This window comes from Coturnix japonica, chromosome 6, assembly GCF_001577835.2.
Source record: "Coturnix japonica isolate 7356 chromosome 6, Coturnix japonica 2.1, whole genome shotgun sequence".
Lineage (NCBI taxonomy): Eukaryota > Metazoa > Chordata > Aves > Galliformes > Phasianidae > Coturnix > Coturnix japonica.
The window spans coordinates 30495401-30513025 of record NC_029521.1 but is presented as its reverse complement, the minus strand read 5'-3'; the positions used below and the strand labels follow the sequence as shown (position 1 = coordinate 30513025).

At 46.8% G+C, this 17625-nt stretch overlaps 2 protein-coding genes across 2 annotated transcripts in view; one reads left to right on the top strand and one right to left on the bottom strand.

Moving 5' to 3' along the window:
• The window catches only part of GLRX3 (glutaredoxin 3), a 20902-nt gene extending 17306 nt beyond the window's left edge, over positions 1–3596 (bottom strand). The window contains exons 1-2 of the mRNA XM_015867478.1: positions 3453–3596; positions 832–1074 (exon numbers count right to left, since the gene is read on the bottom strand). Coding sequence (XP_015722964.1) covers positions 832–1074; positions 3453–3596 — 387 coding nt within the window. The remainder of the gene's footprint in view (positions 1–831; positions 1075–3452) is intronic.
• Positions 3597–3700: 104 nt separating this feature from the next.
• C6H10orf143 (chromosome 6 C10orf143 homolog) lies at positions 3701–12469 on the top strand. The gene is made up of 4 exons (XM_015867591.2): positions 3701–3890; positions 5965–6105; positions 6235–6300; positions 8685–12469. The coding sequence occupies exons 1-4, from the start codon at positions 3819–3821 to the stop codon at positions 8712–8714; spliced, it is 309 nt and encodes a 102-aa protein (XP_015723077.1). The 5' UTR covers positions 3701–3818; the 3' UTR covers positions 8715–12469.
• The last annotated feature ends 5156 nt before the right edge of the window (positions 12470–17625 follow it).

Sequence of the window (17625 nt, the reverse complement as noted above, 5' to 3'; positions counted from 1 at the left end):
GGGCACTGTGGGAGCCCTGCCAGATTAATTTGCCTGCTGCCTGTTGTTCAATCTGGAGCCGTTGAAGCTCTGGGTTTCCCTGGGACCGTGCTGCCAAATTCTCCATATGGGATGCCCAGAAATATAGCCTCGTGTTAAAAGGAGATTTAGGTCTGCGGCGTCTCAGTGGGCCTATCCATTTTTTAACAGCAATCCTTGTTTCTACCTTCCAAATGAACCTTGAAAACGCCTCGCGAACCTTATAAGGAGCGAGGCTGTAAATCACTTGGTGTGGCTGATGGAAGACGTTCATGTTGAAGGAGCACTTGCTTACCCGTTCCTTTTGCAAGTAGGCCACGATGGAGGCAGCACGGCAGATTTGCAGGCACCTTTTTAAGGGTTTGTCATGGTTTTGGTGCTGTTGCTGTCAATATTCTCCATCATAACATCATGTGCAGTATGAACCATTAATTGAGGGTACAAATAGCGGAATCACGTACAAAGGAAAAAGGGCTAAAGAGAAAGTAAGTTTATGTTTATAACTGAACGATAGGGATTGCTAGGGGAAAGTTACATGGTATTAAAGGTGTTTGAATGGAACAAACTGCTTTGATGGATATACGGATTGCTAAGGGAAAGTTATATGGTATTAAAGGTGTTTGAATGGGACAAACTGTTTTGATGGTGTAAGAAAGTGTAATTAAGGGTATGTGGAAGTTAAATTAAGGGTATATTGGATTTTCCAGCGGTCTTGGACTTCAGACCCGCTTGCTGTAAACAAGGCTCCTTTGGCTGGTTTCCACACAGACACATCGCTGCCCCACATTCCCTCTGAGGGCCGCCATTACAGACCGCCCCTCCCGCCTCAGCCCCGCGGCGCATGCGCGGAGTGTCCGTCAGCACCTGCCGCCGCAGCGCGGGCCCCGTCTGCGCCTGCGCGGCCGGTTGTGTCACGTGACCCCCGAGTCGCTCCTCCTTCCTGCGGCGCGGTGATGGCGGCGGGGCAGGTGGCGGTTGCGGGCTCGGCCGAGCAGTTCCAGCAGCTGCTGCAGCACAAGGAGCGGTGAGGGCTCGGTCGGGTTGTGAACCGGCGTCCTGTGGGTAGAGGAAGAGGGAGGTTCTGTGCTGAAGGGATCCTGCAGCGCGGCATGGGAGGGTGAGGGGCCCGGCGGGATCTGAGGTGCAGCCCCGGGGGGTGAGGCCTGTGCAGGCCTCGGTGTGGGCCTGATGCTCCCTGCCAGGAGCGGGCCCTGCTCACACTGAGCGCTGTATGGAACACGGACAGCTGCTCTGTCTCTAATCGTGATAAAGAAAAGGACAAGCACTTTATTGTGATGGGACAAGGGAAATGGTTTAGGACATAAAGGGGGGATGTTAATCTGGGTGTAAGGAGAAAGTTTTATTATGATAAGCACTGACAGAGGCTGCCCACAGAGGTGAGGGTGGTTCTAGGGCAGGGGATGGGTGCGCTCTGGCAGCCCGGAAAGCAAATGGGATCCTGGGCTCCATCAGGAGAGGGGCGTGGTCAGCAGGGATAGGGAGGTGATTGTCCCTCTCTACTCAGCTCTTGTGAGGCCCCATCTGTGTATGTACTGTGTCCAGGTGTCGGAGCCCTGCAGTACAAAAAACGACCATTGGAGCATTTTGAAAGGTCCAGTAGGAGGGCCACAAAGATGATCAGCGGGGCTTGTGCCAGCCTCCCCTATGAGGACAGGCTGAGGGAGTTCGGGTTGTTCAGCCGCTGAGAAGGTTGCGGGGTGACCTCATTGACTAGCCTTCCAGTACCTATGAAGGGAAGGCGGTTACTCGCCAGGAGGGAGCGCTAAACTCTTGGAATAGAGGCTGCAATAATAGCAGGACTAAGGGGAACCATGGTTTTTGCAAGTTAAAGAGGGAAGAATTTAGTTGGATGTTTAGAGGGAAGATTCTTCACTTAGGAGAGTGGTTGAGAGGACCCTGGTACAGGCTGCCCAGGGAGGTTGTGAATGCCCTGGCCTTAGGAGGTGTTCAAGGCAGGTTGGACGGGGCGCCTGGGCACCTGAATCTAGTAAATGTTGTATGTTTGGTGGCCCTGCCAAGGCAGGGGGGTTGGAACTACATCAGGTTGCCCAAGGAGGCTGTGGATGCCCCATCCCTGCAGGCATTCAAGGCCAGGCTGGATGTGGCTCTGGGCAGCCTGGGCTGCTGGTTGGTGACCTGCACACAGCAGGGGGTTGGAGCTGATGAGTACTGTGGGCCTTTGCAACCCAGGCCATTCTATGATTCTTTGTGACTGCTGAACCTATTTACTGTGAGTAAACAGGGACACAAGAAGACACCTCTCAGTGTAAGCGAGGTGACACAGTGGAGCGGGCTGAACATTTTCTTATTCAGGGAAGTGAGTGAGAGAACAAGGTAATATTAATTCTGTTCAAGTGGGCACCACTCAGCTCTGCACTTCGTATGTCAGGAGGGGTTTTTCTAACGCAGCTGACATTGAGATGGATGTGTCACCAAATGCTTGTTTGATTATAGAGCATCCTATTGTTCTAAGCACATGAATGTGAAACGGGTCTGCAGCACTGGCTCTACTGGCAAGGAACGTAAACAGGCTCTGGGGGTGGAATTGGACGGTGGTACTGAAATAATTAAATAAACCTGATTTGATGTGAATGGATTTGGGCTTGGTTCAAACTCAGCAATGAGTTCTGCTTCAGATGTTCTGCAAACTGGATTACCCAGATTTAGGGTTATATTTTGTTTCTATCAGGCATGTCGATTGCGAAATTAAAAACAAAAAAAAGAAAGAATCTGTGGATTAATTTATTGTCACGGTACACCCTCAGGCTCAAAGAATGTGACAGAGCATACAGTGTAAGTACAACTGGATCCCTAGTGCAGAATAAGCACTGGAAGGAATGCCAGGGATAGCTTGACAATGCAAATAGCTTGATTTAGCAGAGCAGAACAGACAAGCGGTGTATTAGATGTTCCCGACTGAGGATTTAAGCCTGTGCTGGTCTCAAGACTCACCAGTAAAAAAAAGTACAAGGAAGACTAATTTAATCTGTGACATGCAGCAACAGGGAGTGACGGGCTCTGCTGGATTCTGCTCAGGCTCATTCCTCCCATGCATTTTGTTTGCTCCCTTTTGGTAGGAGAATCATATCATAAAAGCATAGAACCATAGAGCAGAGAACCACAATGATCATCCAGTTCCAGCCCCCTGCTGTGTGCAGGGTCACCAACCAGCAGCCCAGGCTGCCCAGAGCCACATCCAGCCTGGCCTTGAATGCCTGCAGGGATGGGGCATCCACAGCCTCCTTGGGCAACCTGTGAACAGTGAAACCCTCCAGAAACCTTCACCTCATTCAGACGGGAGCCATCCACCCGGTTCACTTATTTACACTGGTGGAATATACAGAAGCAGTGCTGCTCATTACATCCAAGAGAGAAAATGCTGTTTTCATGTTCAAAACCAGGCCCTGTCTCACCGTGGGGCTATCCCCTCTCGTCCTGCCGACCCACAGCTCGTCCCAGCTGGGACGAGCACTGACCCATGCCGGCCCCCCATAGCACCGTGCTGCAGTCCCGTCACCCCAATAAGGGAGGAGCCCAACATCGCCGTTATTGCTCATGCCGTGCAGAACTAACAGCTGATCACAACTTGCTCCGCCGCGACGCTCCGAGCTCCAGCATCGCAGCGTTCGGACGGGGCAGCTCCGAGCGCCGCCCCAACCCCGTGCTCGCTGCCCGCCGCCCCCGGCTCCGCCCCGTGCGGGAGGGCGGCATTGCCCGGAGCGGCAGCGGGGCCTGGCGGAGCCCTGGGGCTGCCCGAGCCGTGTGTCCGCCCCGCCGCCATGGAGGCGCTGACACGGGGGCGGCGGGGGCTGCAGGGCGGGCAGGAACCGGAGCCGGGAGAACCGGAGCGCGTGAGTGCCGGGGGTCGGGGGTGATGGGCACGGCGGGCTCACGGCCCCCTGGCGGCGGCGGGGAGGGGGTGGGGGGCTCGGCCCGTGGGGGGGTTTGAGCCCCGGCCTTGAGGCCGCTCTGAACGCTGTTAGTGGCAAAGATTCCCTAGTGCTGCTGCTGCTGTTCCCCCATTGCTCCCGCTGTGTGTTACACGGAGGGACGTAGGATTGATTTTTGCGCGTCGGTGCAGCGATCTGCGCGCATTTAGGGAACGTGGTGCAGGATGGAGCTCCGTGCCGTAACGTTTGCGGTGTTCAGGGCAGAGCGGTGCGATCTGTGAGCCCGGGGGACCCTTCCCGCTCGGGTCAGCCCGTCCATTCGCCTTTTGCTCCCGTCTGGTTTCACTTTTGATAAGCAGCAGCCTGGCGGCGAGGCCTCCATCCGAACAGCAAACACACGTGTTTCCCCAGGACTTACCAGCTGGGAGAGAGAGTGACAGAACATCTGCCCGTTCTGGGACATGGTGTGAATTGCCGCTGCTCGTCTCCAACTATGTTTCAGGCTGGAGACGTACAACAGTCTCTCCCAACAAAACGAGTCGTTTGGGCGCAGTGCGTGGTTGCCTTTTGAGTAGCTCCCTCATTGATCCTTATTAATCACAGGCACTTTGAGTCCTGAGCTAAGCGCGTTCTGTTCGCAGGCAGGATTGATGTATCGATCGTTTCTTTCCTAAGAGAGAATTCCAGGAGTGAAGCGTTCCCCGCAGCCAGCTCTGCCAGCAGCTCCCACTGATTGTCTTGGCGTGGCTGTGATCGGGTTGTCAGCCAGCTTCTCTGTGTGCTCAATTCCTGTCACTGGTGCTAAATGTCTTAAACTCCCCCATAACAATGCTTGGAGTTTGTTTTTAATGAGCCAAATTTCTCCCAATCCGTAGCAGTGAATCATTTTTTCCTCTTTTCCTTCATCTCACACTCTGCTTTGCTGCCGTAGCATCACGCTCTGGCTTTTAATAAAGGAAGAGTTCTGCTGCAACAAAGGGAAGAGAACGTTCTCCCAGCGGAAGGCAATCTGCCTTTGGAGGACCTCCTCAGACTTACAACATTATTCTTCCTTAGTACAATACATACTTTGCTTTTTGATTTGCTTCCCATCCAAATATCCTCTGTTCCTTGATAGTGTGCTCCTTTCAGCTGGTTTCCTCTGAGGTTCCTGCTGTATTGATCCATTTCATTTGTACATAATATATTCAACTTCTCGATTTAGTTCCCGTGCTTCAGCAGCCTGTCAGCTCTGTGGCAATGCCTCTCCCACCTGTGAGATCCTATGTGAGATGGAACGTTGTTACTCCTTAAACAAAGTTTGTTCAGAAAGTTGTTTCAAAAGCACACACATCTCCTTGGGGATTCAACTAGGGCCAGACCCTGAAACGTCTGTATCACTTCTGACATGTCTCATTGTTATTAATGTGCTGCTCCAGTTTCAAAGAGCATCCCTGTGCAGTCACAGGCCAAGGGTTGTTCCCTTCTTAGGGCTCCCGATTAGTGCCTGTCCAAAGCTGCCCCTTACCAGGTAAGAGCTCAGGTGAGCAGCAGGAAGCTGATTGCTCAGGTAGCAGAGCAAAGCTGTGAGAAGGTGATAGTTTGCAGGAAAGGACCCAAATAAATCATTACAAAAGACGTCTTCATAACTGTCTGACTTGGCTGCAGGGTTTTCCTTCCGTTTCCTTGATTTAATTAGCCGTTTCTCAGAACTTCCCATGATCTGCTCCTTTGATAAGCCCCATCCGAAATTAGATGTTAATGGAGGGTGACGTATCCTCTTTTCCCACGGGCGTTCTCCCCCCACATTCTGAAACTGAGGCTCAGAGACATTTAGTGAGATCCATACATCTCCCTGCTCATCCAGCACCGGGCACAGTGCTCCATGCAGTGTTTGTGGCCTCCCGCCTGCCAGGCTGTATTTATTAACTGACTGTACTGACTATTCTTCCCAGTGAATATAAGATCCCTGTCAGTCATAAACAAATCCTTCAGGCTTGTACCCAATGCCCTATGCCTTGTAAAGACATGCGTATATTCCTTCTTATTCTTTCAGAAGCGAGTGTGCAAGCCCTTAGAATCCGTTCCAAATGAGGTCGATGCTCACCTCATTGACTGTGCTATGGAGCTGGATTCGAAACAGAAAGTCTCCTCTGGCTGCGGTCCTTGGGCTACAAAGACAAAGCAAAACTCAATGGTATGTTTACACCGTCAACGTATCTATTTATTAGAACACATTTAAAGTCAGTTTTGTAATAAAATTGCAAGTAATTGGTTTTTTGTTTGGCTTTTTTTTTATGGTTCTGTCCATGTTTTTATTAATTAGATTTTTGACAACCAAGGAAGCAGAGGGACTGCCCAGCCTTGCCCGAGATGTATTGCTGGAGAATCTGTAAGTATATTCACCTTCTTTCTGTGACATAAAAGATAGACTTGTTCGTAAGTATTAGATCCATAAAACATACGGTTAATAAAAACCACAATTACATTGCTCAGGAATAAAGCATGTAAATAAAAGAAGGCAGATTGATTTAGCATCTCGGAGGCATGCCAGCAGAGCACAAACTAATATGTTTCCAGCAGCAGTTGGAAAATATGGAGACTGCAAACACATTTTTCACGTTCACACTAAAAAGCAGAGTTTAGGAAGTAACTGAAGCAAACAGTAACATACAACTTCCTCTACCCCGTTATTATGTCTGCTTTGATTTACGGAATCATAACAAAATACTCAGGATTCTCATTCTGTTTCTTATTGTTTCCACTAACACAATAGTTCCTTTCCAACAAGCAGACGTACACCATACCATCATATACTGCAGACATACTAGACCCGGCTTTAAACAAGCTGGTAACCATCAGAGCTCAGCACAGGCAGATTGACATTCAGAATAGCAGAGCAAGACAGCTGAGCAGTGCTGTCTTCTGGGCCATCCTGATATGCAAAGTAAGCTGGGAAAAACTGGCTTTTCTATTTGTGCAGGCTGTAGTCAACAGCTGGGATTTGGCACAGCATAGTCTGGCAGAACACTGCAGTGGTAGGGCTTGAATCTCCGACTAAAAGATGATGGTTCCACCACAGGCAGGGCCACCAACCTCCACATTGAATACCAGCCCAGGCTGCCCAGGGCCCCATGCAACCTGGCCTTGACCACCTCCAGGGATGGACGGGGCATCCACAGCCTCTCTGGGCAGCTGTTCCAGCACCTCACCACTCTCACAGTAAAGAACTTCCCCCTGACATCCAACCTCAATCTGCCCTCCTTGACCAAAGTTTCACAAGTCTCTTAAGCATATGGGAGCTGTGCAATGATCTGGAAATCATCATTATGAACCCAGATGCCTTATGATATATAATTCACCTCTTCAACAGGCATTCATTTGTTTGGGTATAATGGATGACTTCTAAATGCTTTTGAGCTTCAGCTGTAAGAACCGAGGGAGACAGTCTGCTGACTGTACTCAAGGAGAGCTGGAATCTCAAATGCAAAGTATTTTCCTACTTAACTGTCCTGTGCTGTCAGTATGATGACTCAAGTTGGTGTTATAAACATCTGGAGCCCTTGGATAGCTACTCGCTAGACTTCTTGCTGAATTAGACTCATATCATGAGTTGAAATAGAAACTACTTTGCTCAAAGCAGGCTGATCTAAAATGTGACTGGCTCAGATTCTGTTTAACTTGATGTTCCCTGTAGTGGTGCCAAAGTTTATCAATGTCTGTTGCATGACGTCAAATGCCAGTTAGAGTTTAAGGAGTGAGATGCAGTGTTTGGTAATGGAATAATCAAGTTAGCACATATATTCTGTTCTCCATGGACTCATGGGCCTGGAACAATCTGGATGAAAGGAAATGTGTGACTGCTTTTGCACCCATGGTGTGTTTTTGCAGAGGGGAAGGATTCTTTTTGACTCTGGCTTTCGGTCAGCAGGGTTTGTTAGTTTAGACATAATGCCAGACACAAAGACAGCACTAGAGCAACTGGGATTGTGTTCTAGCGCAGCTGAATGCATGCTGTGCTGAGCTCGTAAAGCCATCCTCATAGAAGCTGGCTCATGTGGGTGTCCTTGCATCCACAGCACAATTCATCCACAGCTCCTCTAACTGTGGGTGAACTGACTGAATGGGTTTGTCAGTTGTGTTCCCTTCAGATCATCAGTTGCTTGCAGCCATGCCATGCTACGTAACACGGTTACACTTGATAAATGTAGTACGACTTTTATTAGTAACATGTTCATTCTTAAAATAAGAAGCAGCCTGTATTGAGAATAAAACGTGCAGTAAGCTGATCGTTTTCTTCAGAATTAAAATTTCACCTTGGGAAAATGAGCTTGTCACAATGAATAAGATGCATCACGGAAGTCCTTCAGAACAGCTGAAATGTCCCTGAGGGAAGAGCCTCCAGGTAGCAAAATAAATAATGTTGCAATGCTTGTTCATAGTAATAATGTTAAAATTCTCTAAGAAACTGCATGCCACCAATGGGAGGGAAATTCAGAAACATAAAAACCCACAATGAAGTAAGGCAAACAGAATACAGGCATACAGGGCTGAGAGGATTCACCTTGGATGGAGACAGTCGTCAGCGTTGTACTTTGTGTGAGGAACCTCAATCACAGCAGCAGTATGGGATGAGAGCAGCACTGAATGTGCAGCTTTTTTAACCTTTGTCCACCAGTTCTTTGGGAAAGGGGGGAGCTCCTGAGGTGCTGTCAGCAGGATTGTCCATTTCTTTTACAGTCATGTTTGAAAATGGATTCTGTTTTGTCATTTCAGGGACACTTCAATCACATCCTGGGCTGCTAGAGATGGACAGACAGCAGATAAGCAGCGCTGCTTTCCCTGTTAGGTTCTGGAAATGCACCTGTGAGCAGCATACAGCTCAGTAGGTTCACTCGTGGCGAATGTTCAGCACGCTGCCCTGTGTTACTCCACCATCACACAGCTGGATGCCACTGTTTTTACACTTGGAAAAATGCTTTTGTACTTAAGTTATCTCAAATGTATGAAGAAATATGTATTTGATTTAACTTTTCGGAGCAGCGAAGCTGGTTTAGCCTTAGGTCCAGTCTTCACCTGGCCCTGGGCTAATGGTCATGCTGATACAAGGTATTTCACTGTCTCACTTGGGCACTTTCTCTGGTACTCTTGGAGGTTATCCTTGTGTTCACACTGGTACTGGGCCTGCACTTTCACTTCAATTGTGTATAAGTGGGCAGAAATGGGAGGACTCTTCAGTTCTAGGCAGAAAGCCGATCAGCTTGACAGCTATGCAAAGGCCAGTGAAAACCCTATTGAAATTAATATTGAAAAATCCAGAATATGCATTCATTTCAGGTATCTTTCCTACATGCCAAACTCTTACTTGATTTGCAATAAGTGAATGTGGCAGATAACTATCTGAAAGAAAAAATCAGTATTATTTGAACAACATTATAATGCAAAGGTGAGTGGTGCTTCAGATCTGCACAGTCCTCTCAAATTGCTGAAGATACCATCTGATGCTCTGGGATTCCTTCTTTCCAACTGTTGTGATACTAGAACAAGTCTGTTTTGGCTTGTTACCCAACTTGACTTTATTGGTTTGCCACAAATAATTTAATCTGCAGACCTATGTAATTTTTAAACACCTGCAGGTTTTAAACTCTTAAGGTATCCAAGTTGTGTTATTTGGATGTGACACTTCAGTAGCTGCTCTGGAATGGAGCTGGCTGCTATTCAGAACAGAAGAGCATTGGGCAGGGTTCAGCCCACCAGCAGCAAGGCAGGCAGAACAGCTTCCAGCCCCTCCTGCTCTAAGGGCAGTACTCAGTGTACATTCAAATGGTAGCTCTGAAGCTGCAAAAGTACCAGGCTGTGAAGGGTCACTATCCCTGTGGCATTTATCACACTGTAAAATTCTTAGAGAAATCTTACCATAGTCCTAGATCTCTTCCCTTATTGTGTGTGGGGTTGTAGCTAGCGCTGAGTTGACTTTTATTAACAAGGCACTCTTCCTAAATAGATGAATATCATATAAATGCTGAATTTAGTTAAGCAACAGATGGGGAGATAAGTTTATTAAGCAGAGCTGCTCTAAATTGGCATCGGGAAAGTTTGGTTAAGAAAGAATGAATATCCTTCAATCCCATACAAATTCTAGGTCCCTTGGAAATCATTGCAAAGTGGGATTGGACTGGATAATTTCCAGAGCTGCCCCTGGCCCCTTTGATTCTGTGGTCCTGCCGGTTGTTTCAAACACCCCACAGTTCCCTTCAGTGACAGAAGCAGGGCAGTCTGCTCAAAGATCAAATCACTGAGAAACACAGTGGTTTTAGAATTGTGTTGGTTGTGTTACCTTGAAGGTAAGAAATTCATCTTGAGCTCTCCAGCTCCCAGTACAGGTTGGTACAAGCAATAGCACCTATCCAAGCTAGAAAGGAACATATGCTCAGTTGAAATGATAGTAGTGCATGAGCAAATTCCCATATCATCATAATAGAGTTATCACCTAGTGCAAAATAGTAATGTAAAATGGTATCTAAACACACTGCTCTGCAACTGCATGTTACTGGGTAGCTAGGCTGTATTTTGTGGGCAGGTCGTTGTTACAAGGTTTTCCAGTTGTCTTTTACACCTCCTGGTAACAATGTCAGCTAAGAAAAGAAGATGGCTGAGCTTCAGTTTCTGTGCTGTAAATACTGAAATAGTTACTTTGAACTTAGAAGGCTGAGAGGTATCTAAAAGTGCAGACACTGCAAAGTGACCCAGAACCTATTGGGTGTCACCGAGTTCAATGCTTGGAAGTCGCTGTTAGCAGAACAGTATGTAGTCAAAATTTAAGGTGTCTTAAGAAGAGAAATGACGCTTGGTCTTGTTCATGGAGAAGTTTTATGCTACAGTATATTGGACCAAAGGAGCACCATATTGTTTTTAATGCATGAGCAATACACTATAAACCATCAGACCAAGAGGATGATTTTCCATTTAAATAGATAGCAGTGCACATATTTCTTCTGTTAGCTCAAAACCTGACTGTGTTTCAGTCAATAGAACACAGTCAGAATGAGAACTAATTGATTCTCTTTACAATCCTTGTAGCTCCTGTCACGCTCTTTCAAATCCTTCTCCTTTCAGAGTAACCATTACTTGGTTTTTGTAAGGTGCCACCATACATAACTCACAGGGTTGGTCATCGTTCCTCCTGGCTGCATTACAGAGCCTTGATGAAGTCATACTCTGTTCGATTTTAATGTAATTTTTTCATATCAGTCTTCTCATTGTTACTGTGCAGGTATTTTATTACACTGCCCACAGTGGCTCTCAGCTCAGCCCTTGGAGATTACTGCATCTCTGCAGCTCAAGAAAATAGGAGAACTTGGTACTATTTTTAACCTGCAGTGTGAACGTGGGCCTGTGGTACCTTCTTTGCACTGTTCAAAATGTAATGCTGCATTTTATATCAGATCTAATTGGTTGGTAGTTGTTAATCATGTGTGTGGTTCGAATATATAAATGCTGTAGAAAAGAAAGGTGAGTAATATTGTCCCACGTTGGGTCTTTGTTTACCTACAGCCTTTTGCATTCCCCAGGGACACAATACAGGGTGTGTCAGAGCAGTTCGATGGCCATAAGAGGGCTGGGTGGGCTGGGAGCAGTCATCTGTGTGCCCAACAGCAGATGGGGAAAGGCTGAGAAACAGGACAGGCATTGGATGGGAACACTTCTTGCAACAGGGAGAACAATCTTTGAGAACTTGTTTCGTTCTGGGAATCCCTTTTTTTTTGTCTCACAGCTCAGTCTGGAACATCAGAAATCACAACTATTGAAATGCTGGGAGATTCCAGCAGTTTTTGCCTTCGTACTTGTTAATACAAAGACATATTGGGCATCAGGGTAGTGTCATACCTGAGTTATCCTTCTTAAGCAAACATTGCCATCATCCCTATTTAAGAAGCATTTCCAGTGTGACTGCAGTTCAGGTGTGTGTGTACCCCTCGATCAGCAGAGGGTAAAGATGCTCTGTCTAGTTCTGATAGCAGCTCCCTCCTTTTGGTAGTCCTTGAGTTGGCTTGGAGTTCAAAAATAAACAAGAAACCACCTTCAGCATAAACTTCAACGTGAATCCTTAGGAAGGATGTGATTGCTTGCTCCATGCCTTTTAATGGACAAAATGCGTTTATGAATCAGCCATGACACAAATGAGTTGAAGCTGAAATAGTTCAGCATAGTGAAGAGCCGCTGTTTTGTTCGGTAGCTGAGCTGTGTTTTAATCACGGTGCAGCTGGGGATGGTGGATGTTTCTTTAGAGCAGACGGGTGTCAGATCTGCAGCGGAACCTCAGAACTATTTTTGTAGGACTTTTCTTGGCCTCATACAACTGCGTTTCAGTTTATTGATAAATACGATTCTTTATCTTTCTTAATGCTGTGGTTTGTACACAGAATAACCTAAAGCATCTTTTATTGAGGTGTGTGTAGATCAGTTTTTAATTCAGATGAAAACGATATAATATTTTTTAACTTTGTATTTTATAAGTTGTTGCAAAAGCAGAAGCATTAAACCCACCTTTGGCTACTGTACGAACCGTCTGGTTTTGTTCTGCCATTAATCACTGAATTGTGTTCTGCAGGTGCTGAGGCACCCAGCTAAACAAAAGGGTTTGGGGTTTGTACACTATGTAGCTTCATTTGTACCACGTTGCCCACCTGGTTCTTCCCCTCACTGCCCAAAAACACGAACAATACACAGAATCAATATTTAGAAACAACATATTTCCTCTGCAGGTTTGGCTTAATGGAGAGTTAAACATTAACATTTCTCAACTGAGCTCCATCTGCCTTTCCAGGCCTTGTTTTTCCTCACCTAATTGGAGCGCCTTAGGATCAGACCTCTGTTCCTGCAGACTTAGGTAGAAATAGAGGTGTCCAGACAGCCTTGTGAATCTAAGCTCTAATCTCCTTACATCTCATTGCTTTATGTAGATTATCACTCCGCTCCATAGCTGCGTGGTTCCAAAGCAAATCCCTCAGCCAGTGCTGCACGCTGTGCATTGCTGCGGCTGTAGCTCTGAGCCCCACCAGCCCATCCCCACTGTGCCCACTGCCCACCCCCTCAGAGCCACATCAGCTCTGAGCACCTCCATGATGGCACTGCCCACCCCTGGGCAGCTGTGCCAGCACCTGGCCGCTCTCTGGAGCAGACATTGCTCTGATACCCAACCTGACCCTCTCTGTCTTCAGTCCAGAGTGCAGCCCTGGCCACACAGCACAGCCCAACACTCCTGGGAAGGTAACAGCTGTGCCCAGGAGCACTGACACTGTAAGCGAGGCAAAGAGAGTGGAGAAAACATTGCTTTTTGTCTGATTTTGTCACCTATGCCTACACGTATTGAGAGAAAAGTGGCTTTGTCTGCTTAGAGATGAACACGATTTGGCTGTACATACATTTTGTATAAAGATAAGCAGATGGAACATTTAAGATGAGAGAATTAAGCCTCGTAAGAAAGTGCAAGAGCAAATGTGAAGTTGATAGGGTGAATGTATTATTGATGCAAATAATAAACACATTATCCTTGCTATGCAAAATTTATGCACCGAGTTCAGTTGCTTTAAACTTCAACGTTCACATAATTGTTTGTTTGCTGATAACTACACACTGAGTTCATTGTCAGAGAGGAAGAAACCAAGCTTTTGGTTTAGTGTGTGTTGAGCTTGCAGGCAGTCTGTACAGGACGAGGCAGAGAGAGAAATGTATGCATCACATACATGGAAAATGATGGTGTTCATGTCAAAGTTAGATGGGAAAGCTGTGTACATATTCAAACTGTGGCATCTTCCCTGACACCATAATACAGTGGTTCCTGAGAGCACAATGTGGCAGCCTGTATTGGCGGACAAAAGTCACTCAGTAACAGTGTTATTTTGCTTTGATTGCTTGCAGTAATTATAAAATTAAGGGTTACACCTCAAGATTCTCCCATACATCAGACTCCCATCCAGGCCGGCTGTGGCTCTGGGCAGCCTGGTCTGGTGGCTGACAACCCTGCACACAGCAGGGGGTTGAAATGAGATGATCGTTGTCGTCCTTTTCAACCCAGGCCATTCTATGATTCTATGATTCATGGTAACCACATTTGAACAAGCAAGGAAGATGTGGGACCTCTTACTTTCTTTTTCAACAGAAAAACAATAAGAAGAATCCCAGGAAGGTCCAATAGGCATTATTTTATCTGAACCTCACCTGCTGTCAGAAAACAGATTTACCGTTCCACTGCTATGACACTTTAAGTTCCACAAGCTGAGATCAGATTGGGAAGCTCTGCTCTCCATTCATACAGCCATCAAGGCCAGAACAGGCCTCCAAGACATGCAGTCCAACCATCCGCCTACCACCAATATTCCACCACTAAACCACATCCATGTCCCTCCCCGTACATACACCGCACTCTGAATCTGAGTGGGAGTTTCCAAAGAGCAGCATTTAAGATCCAGTGCCACTGCCCAGGGGACACAGCTATGCCATCACCAATGTGTTCACTGCACAGTGGCTCTTTGTTGGCTCTTGGAGTGAAGCATGCGAGCTTCTGAAGTTCCTCCTTTGAATACCATCTGCTTGGTGGGATTGGGCACGGTGATATTTGTGTGTGATTACTGCCTTGTTACTGAAACAATATAGAAATCACCGCATGATATTTGCTTGCAACACAGGGTGTCATTCATGAGTTATACATAAATGGCAGCTTTACATATTTAAAAGGAACATGGACTGCTTCGCATCTGAAGTATGTTTCCCAGGAGGGAACGCCGCCATTTGATCTATTTTTGATTAAAATGTAAAAATTAAAAATTAAATCAAATGGTAGCGTAACTCCTCGGGGAAAACACACTTCAGTTATGAAGTATTCCCCAAAGTAACCTTGAGAATCTTACGGCTGTATTGTCTCATCTGTAGGTGGTCTTTTTATGTCGCACGTAATTAAAACGAATTGCTGTTAGAGAACCCGGAGAGCCGCATACAGATTTATGAACCTCGAGGCACCTCCATTCACAGCCAAGCAATGGGATTGGCCATGCTGTGGATGGGCAGGTGCTGGGTGCTGGGCTGGTGCTGAGCAGTGCTCCTCACCTCTCTTGGAAGGGGAAAGCAGGAACGTGGCAAAACCAGAGCGCAATGAGGACGTCCGCCAAAGAGAGTCAGCACACAGCACAACGGCCTTGTGCCGCACGCTGCTATAGAGCATGGCCAATATAATATGCAGAGGGAGCTTTGTATACCAAGGAATGGCTAAAGCGTCACCAGCGAAAAACATGGAAATTGGATTTGTGAGGAAAATGTGCTTGACAGAATCTAATGCTGCTTGTTTACAGCAGAGCTGCTTGATCAGACTGAGTCGGAATACAGGAATATATATTTGATAAGATTAGAGAATAGCGGGGATCAGGAAAAAAAAGAAATCAGACTATAGAATTTGCATTCACGTTTCCCTGGGTCTGAAGGACAAAATGTCATTTATTTGTGCTTGGTTCTGAAGCCTGCAGTGCTGCTCATGCTCTCCATTGCTGTGGCTTTGTGACTGCGCATTCTGCTCCAGCTGCAATTAAAACTTCTGCGATAGATTTCAGTGAAAGAAAAGAAAAAAATGGATACAACTGAATTGCTCCAATTTAATGTTTAAATAGAGAGAGGGTGGAAATAAAACCCAACAATGGAAACACGAAGTAAGGGTTTGATAGAGCCTTGCAGAAACGTTTTGTACCAAGCGGCAGGAGTGTTCCAATGGCAGTGTAATACTTGAAAGAAAATGCCTCTGATCTTTGAATTTCTTTATAGAGAGGAGTTTTTCATGTATAATCAGACTAAAACCCTCCTGTAATTGCACAGTGAGAGGCCTGTGAAGTCCCAGGAAGGCCTGCAAAAGCCAGGAGGCATTTTCTCACCTGTGTGCCCACAAGGTGGGATGGAGCAGAGCTCCAATGATGGGATGCAGCTGTCCCACGTGGGGACCCAGCCTCAGGGCAGCAGCACAGAACTGCAGGATGTGACTGTGGGTCACTACAATGTATGAGTGACTGCAGGGAGCAGCCTCTGAGCAGTGATGTGGCAGCACATGGCTTTCTGTACCTCCCCTTCCCCAAAGCCCCAGGTTTCTGGTCACATCCAAGACAAAATCCTGATATTAACATTTAACACTTAATTTGATTCCATAGAACCATATCATAGAATCACAGACTGGCTTGGGTTGGAAGGGACCTTGAGGATCACAAAGCTCCAACTCTCCACCACAGGCAGGGCCACCAACCTCCACATTTCATACCAGCCCAGGCTGCCCAGGGCCCCATCCAACCTGGCCTTGAACACCTCCAGGGATGGACGGGGCATCCACAGCCTCTCTGGGCAGCTGTTCCAGCACCTCACCACTCTCTGAGTAAAGAACTTCCCCCTGACATCCAACCTCAATCTTCCCTCCTTCAACTTCAAACCATTTCCCCTTGTTCTGCCATTATCTACCCTTTCAAAGAGTTTCCTGCCACCCAGGCAGGGCAGCAACACTTGCGTATCTGTATCATCACAGCATCACCATAGAATGGTTTGAGTTAGACCAGAGTCTAACACAGATACTCTGGGAAAGTGGCTACAAGTTTCTCAGCCTATTTTCTGTAATGAAATCACTGTACACATCAAAAAGACATCAGGGAGCTCGCTGTTAGTGCTGGCTATCAGGACCAGGAATTCAGGATTCTTCTTGCTGTTGCTGAGATACGTGGGGTGCAAGATGTCTTTCCCTGCACCTCAGTGCCTGCCCAGTGCAATGCTGACATGAGCTGTTGTCTGGCAGAAGTCCTGTAGGCTGGGAAAACTTGGGAAGGGAGAATCTGCTTTAAACATCACTCTGATGTGTAAGAGAAGCTTGCTTCAAAATGATGCACTGTATTAATAGCAGCCACTCTGGATACTGTCACAAATATGGTATTAGAGTAGAGCAGAATCAATATTTGCCATGATTGTATGTTGAAAATAGCACATGTCTAGGCTTTGCTATCACTGAGTCTTCAATAATTCAGAATCTATAGTAAGTGCTGCATAGCACACATCTGAACACAAAGGGAAAGGCAAACAGTTGAAGTTTTATACAATTTATGAGTAATGAATACTAAGCAAAATGATCCATTTGGAGTTCACCAGTCTGGGCAGACTCAAGCACAGGATACGTTTAACTTTAGAATCCCAGAATCTTTAAGGTTGGAGATGTTCTATGAGATCCCCGTGCCCAAACCATCCCACAACCCCACATGCCATATCTGCTTCCTTTCAGAAGGGCACCAGCAGCAAAGCAAAGCCTCATGGACTTACAGGTTTTGAAGAGCACGTTTTGAAGGTGATAGGTGTAGGCTGGATGTTAGGAGGAAGTTTTTCCCCCAGAGGGTGGTGACGCACTGTTCACAGGTTGCCCAAGGAGGCTGTGGATGCCCCATCCCTGCAGGCATTCAAGGCCAGGCTGGATGTGGCTCTGGGCAGCCTGGGCTGCTGGTTGGTGACCCTGCACACAGCAGGGGGTTGGAACTGGATGATCATTGTGGTCCTTCTCAACCCAGGCCATCCTATGATCTATGATTCTGTGATCCAACAGTAGTGTGAATAAACAAGAACATAACTGGGATTACAGACCACACTGCCTTACTGGAAAGGACTTGCCTCCTGCATGCTGCTCAATTCACAGCTGTAAGTGTATTACAAA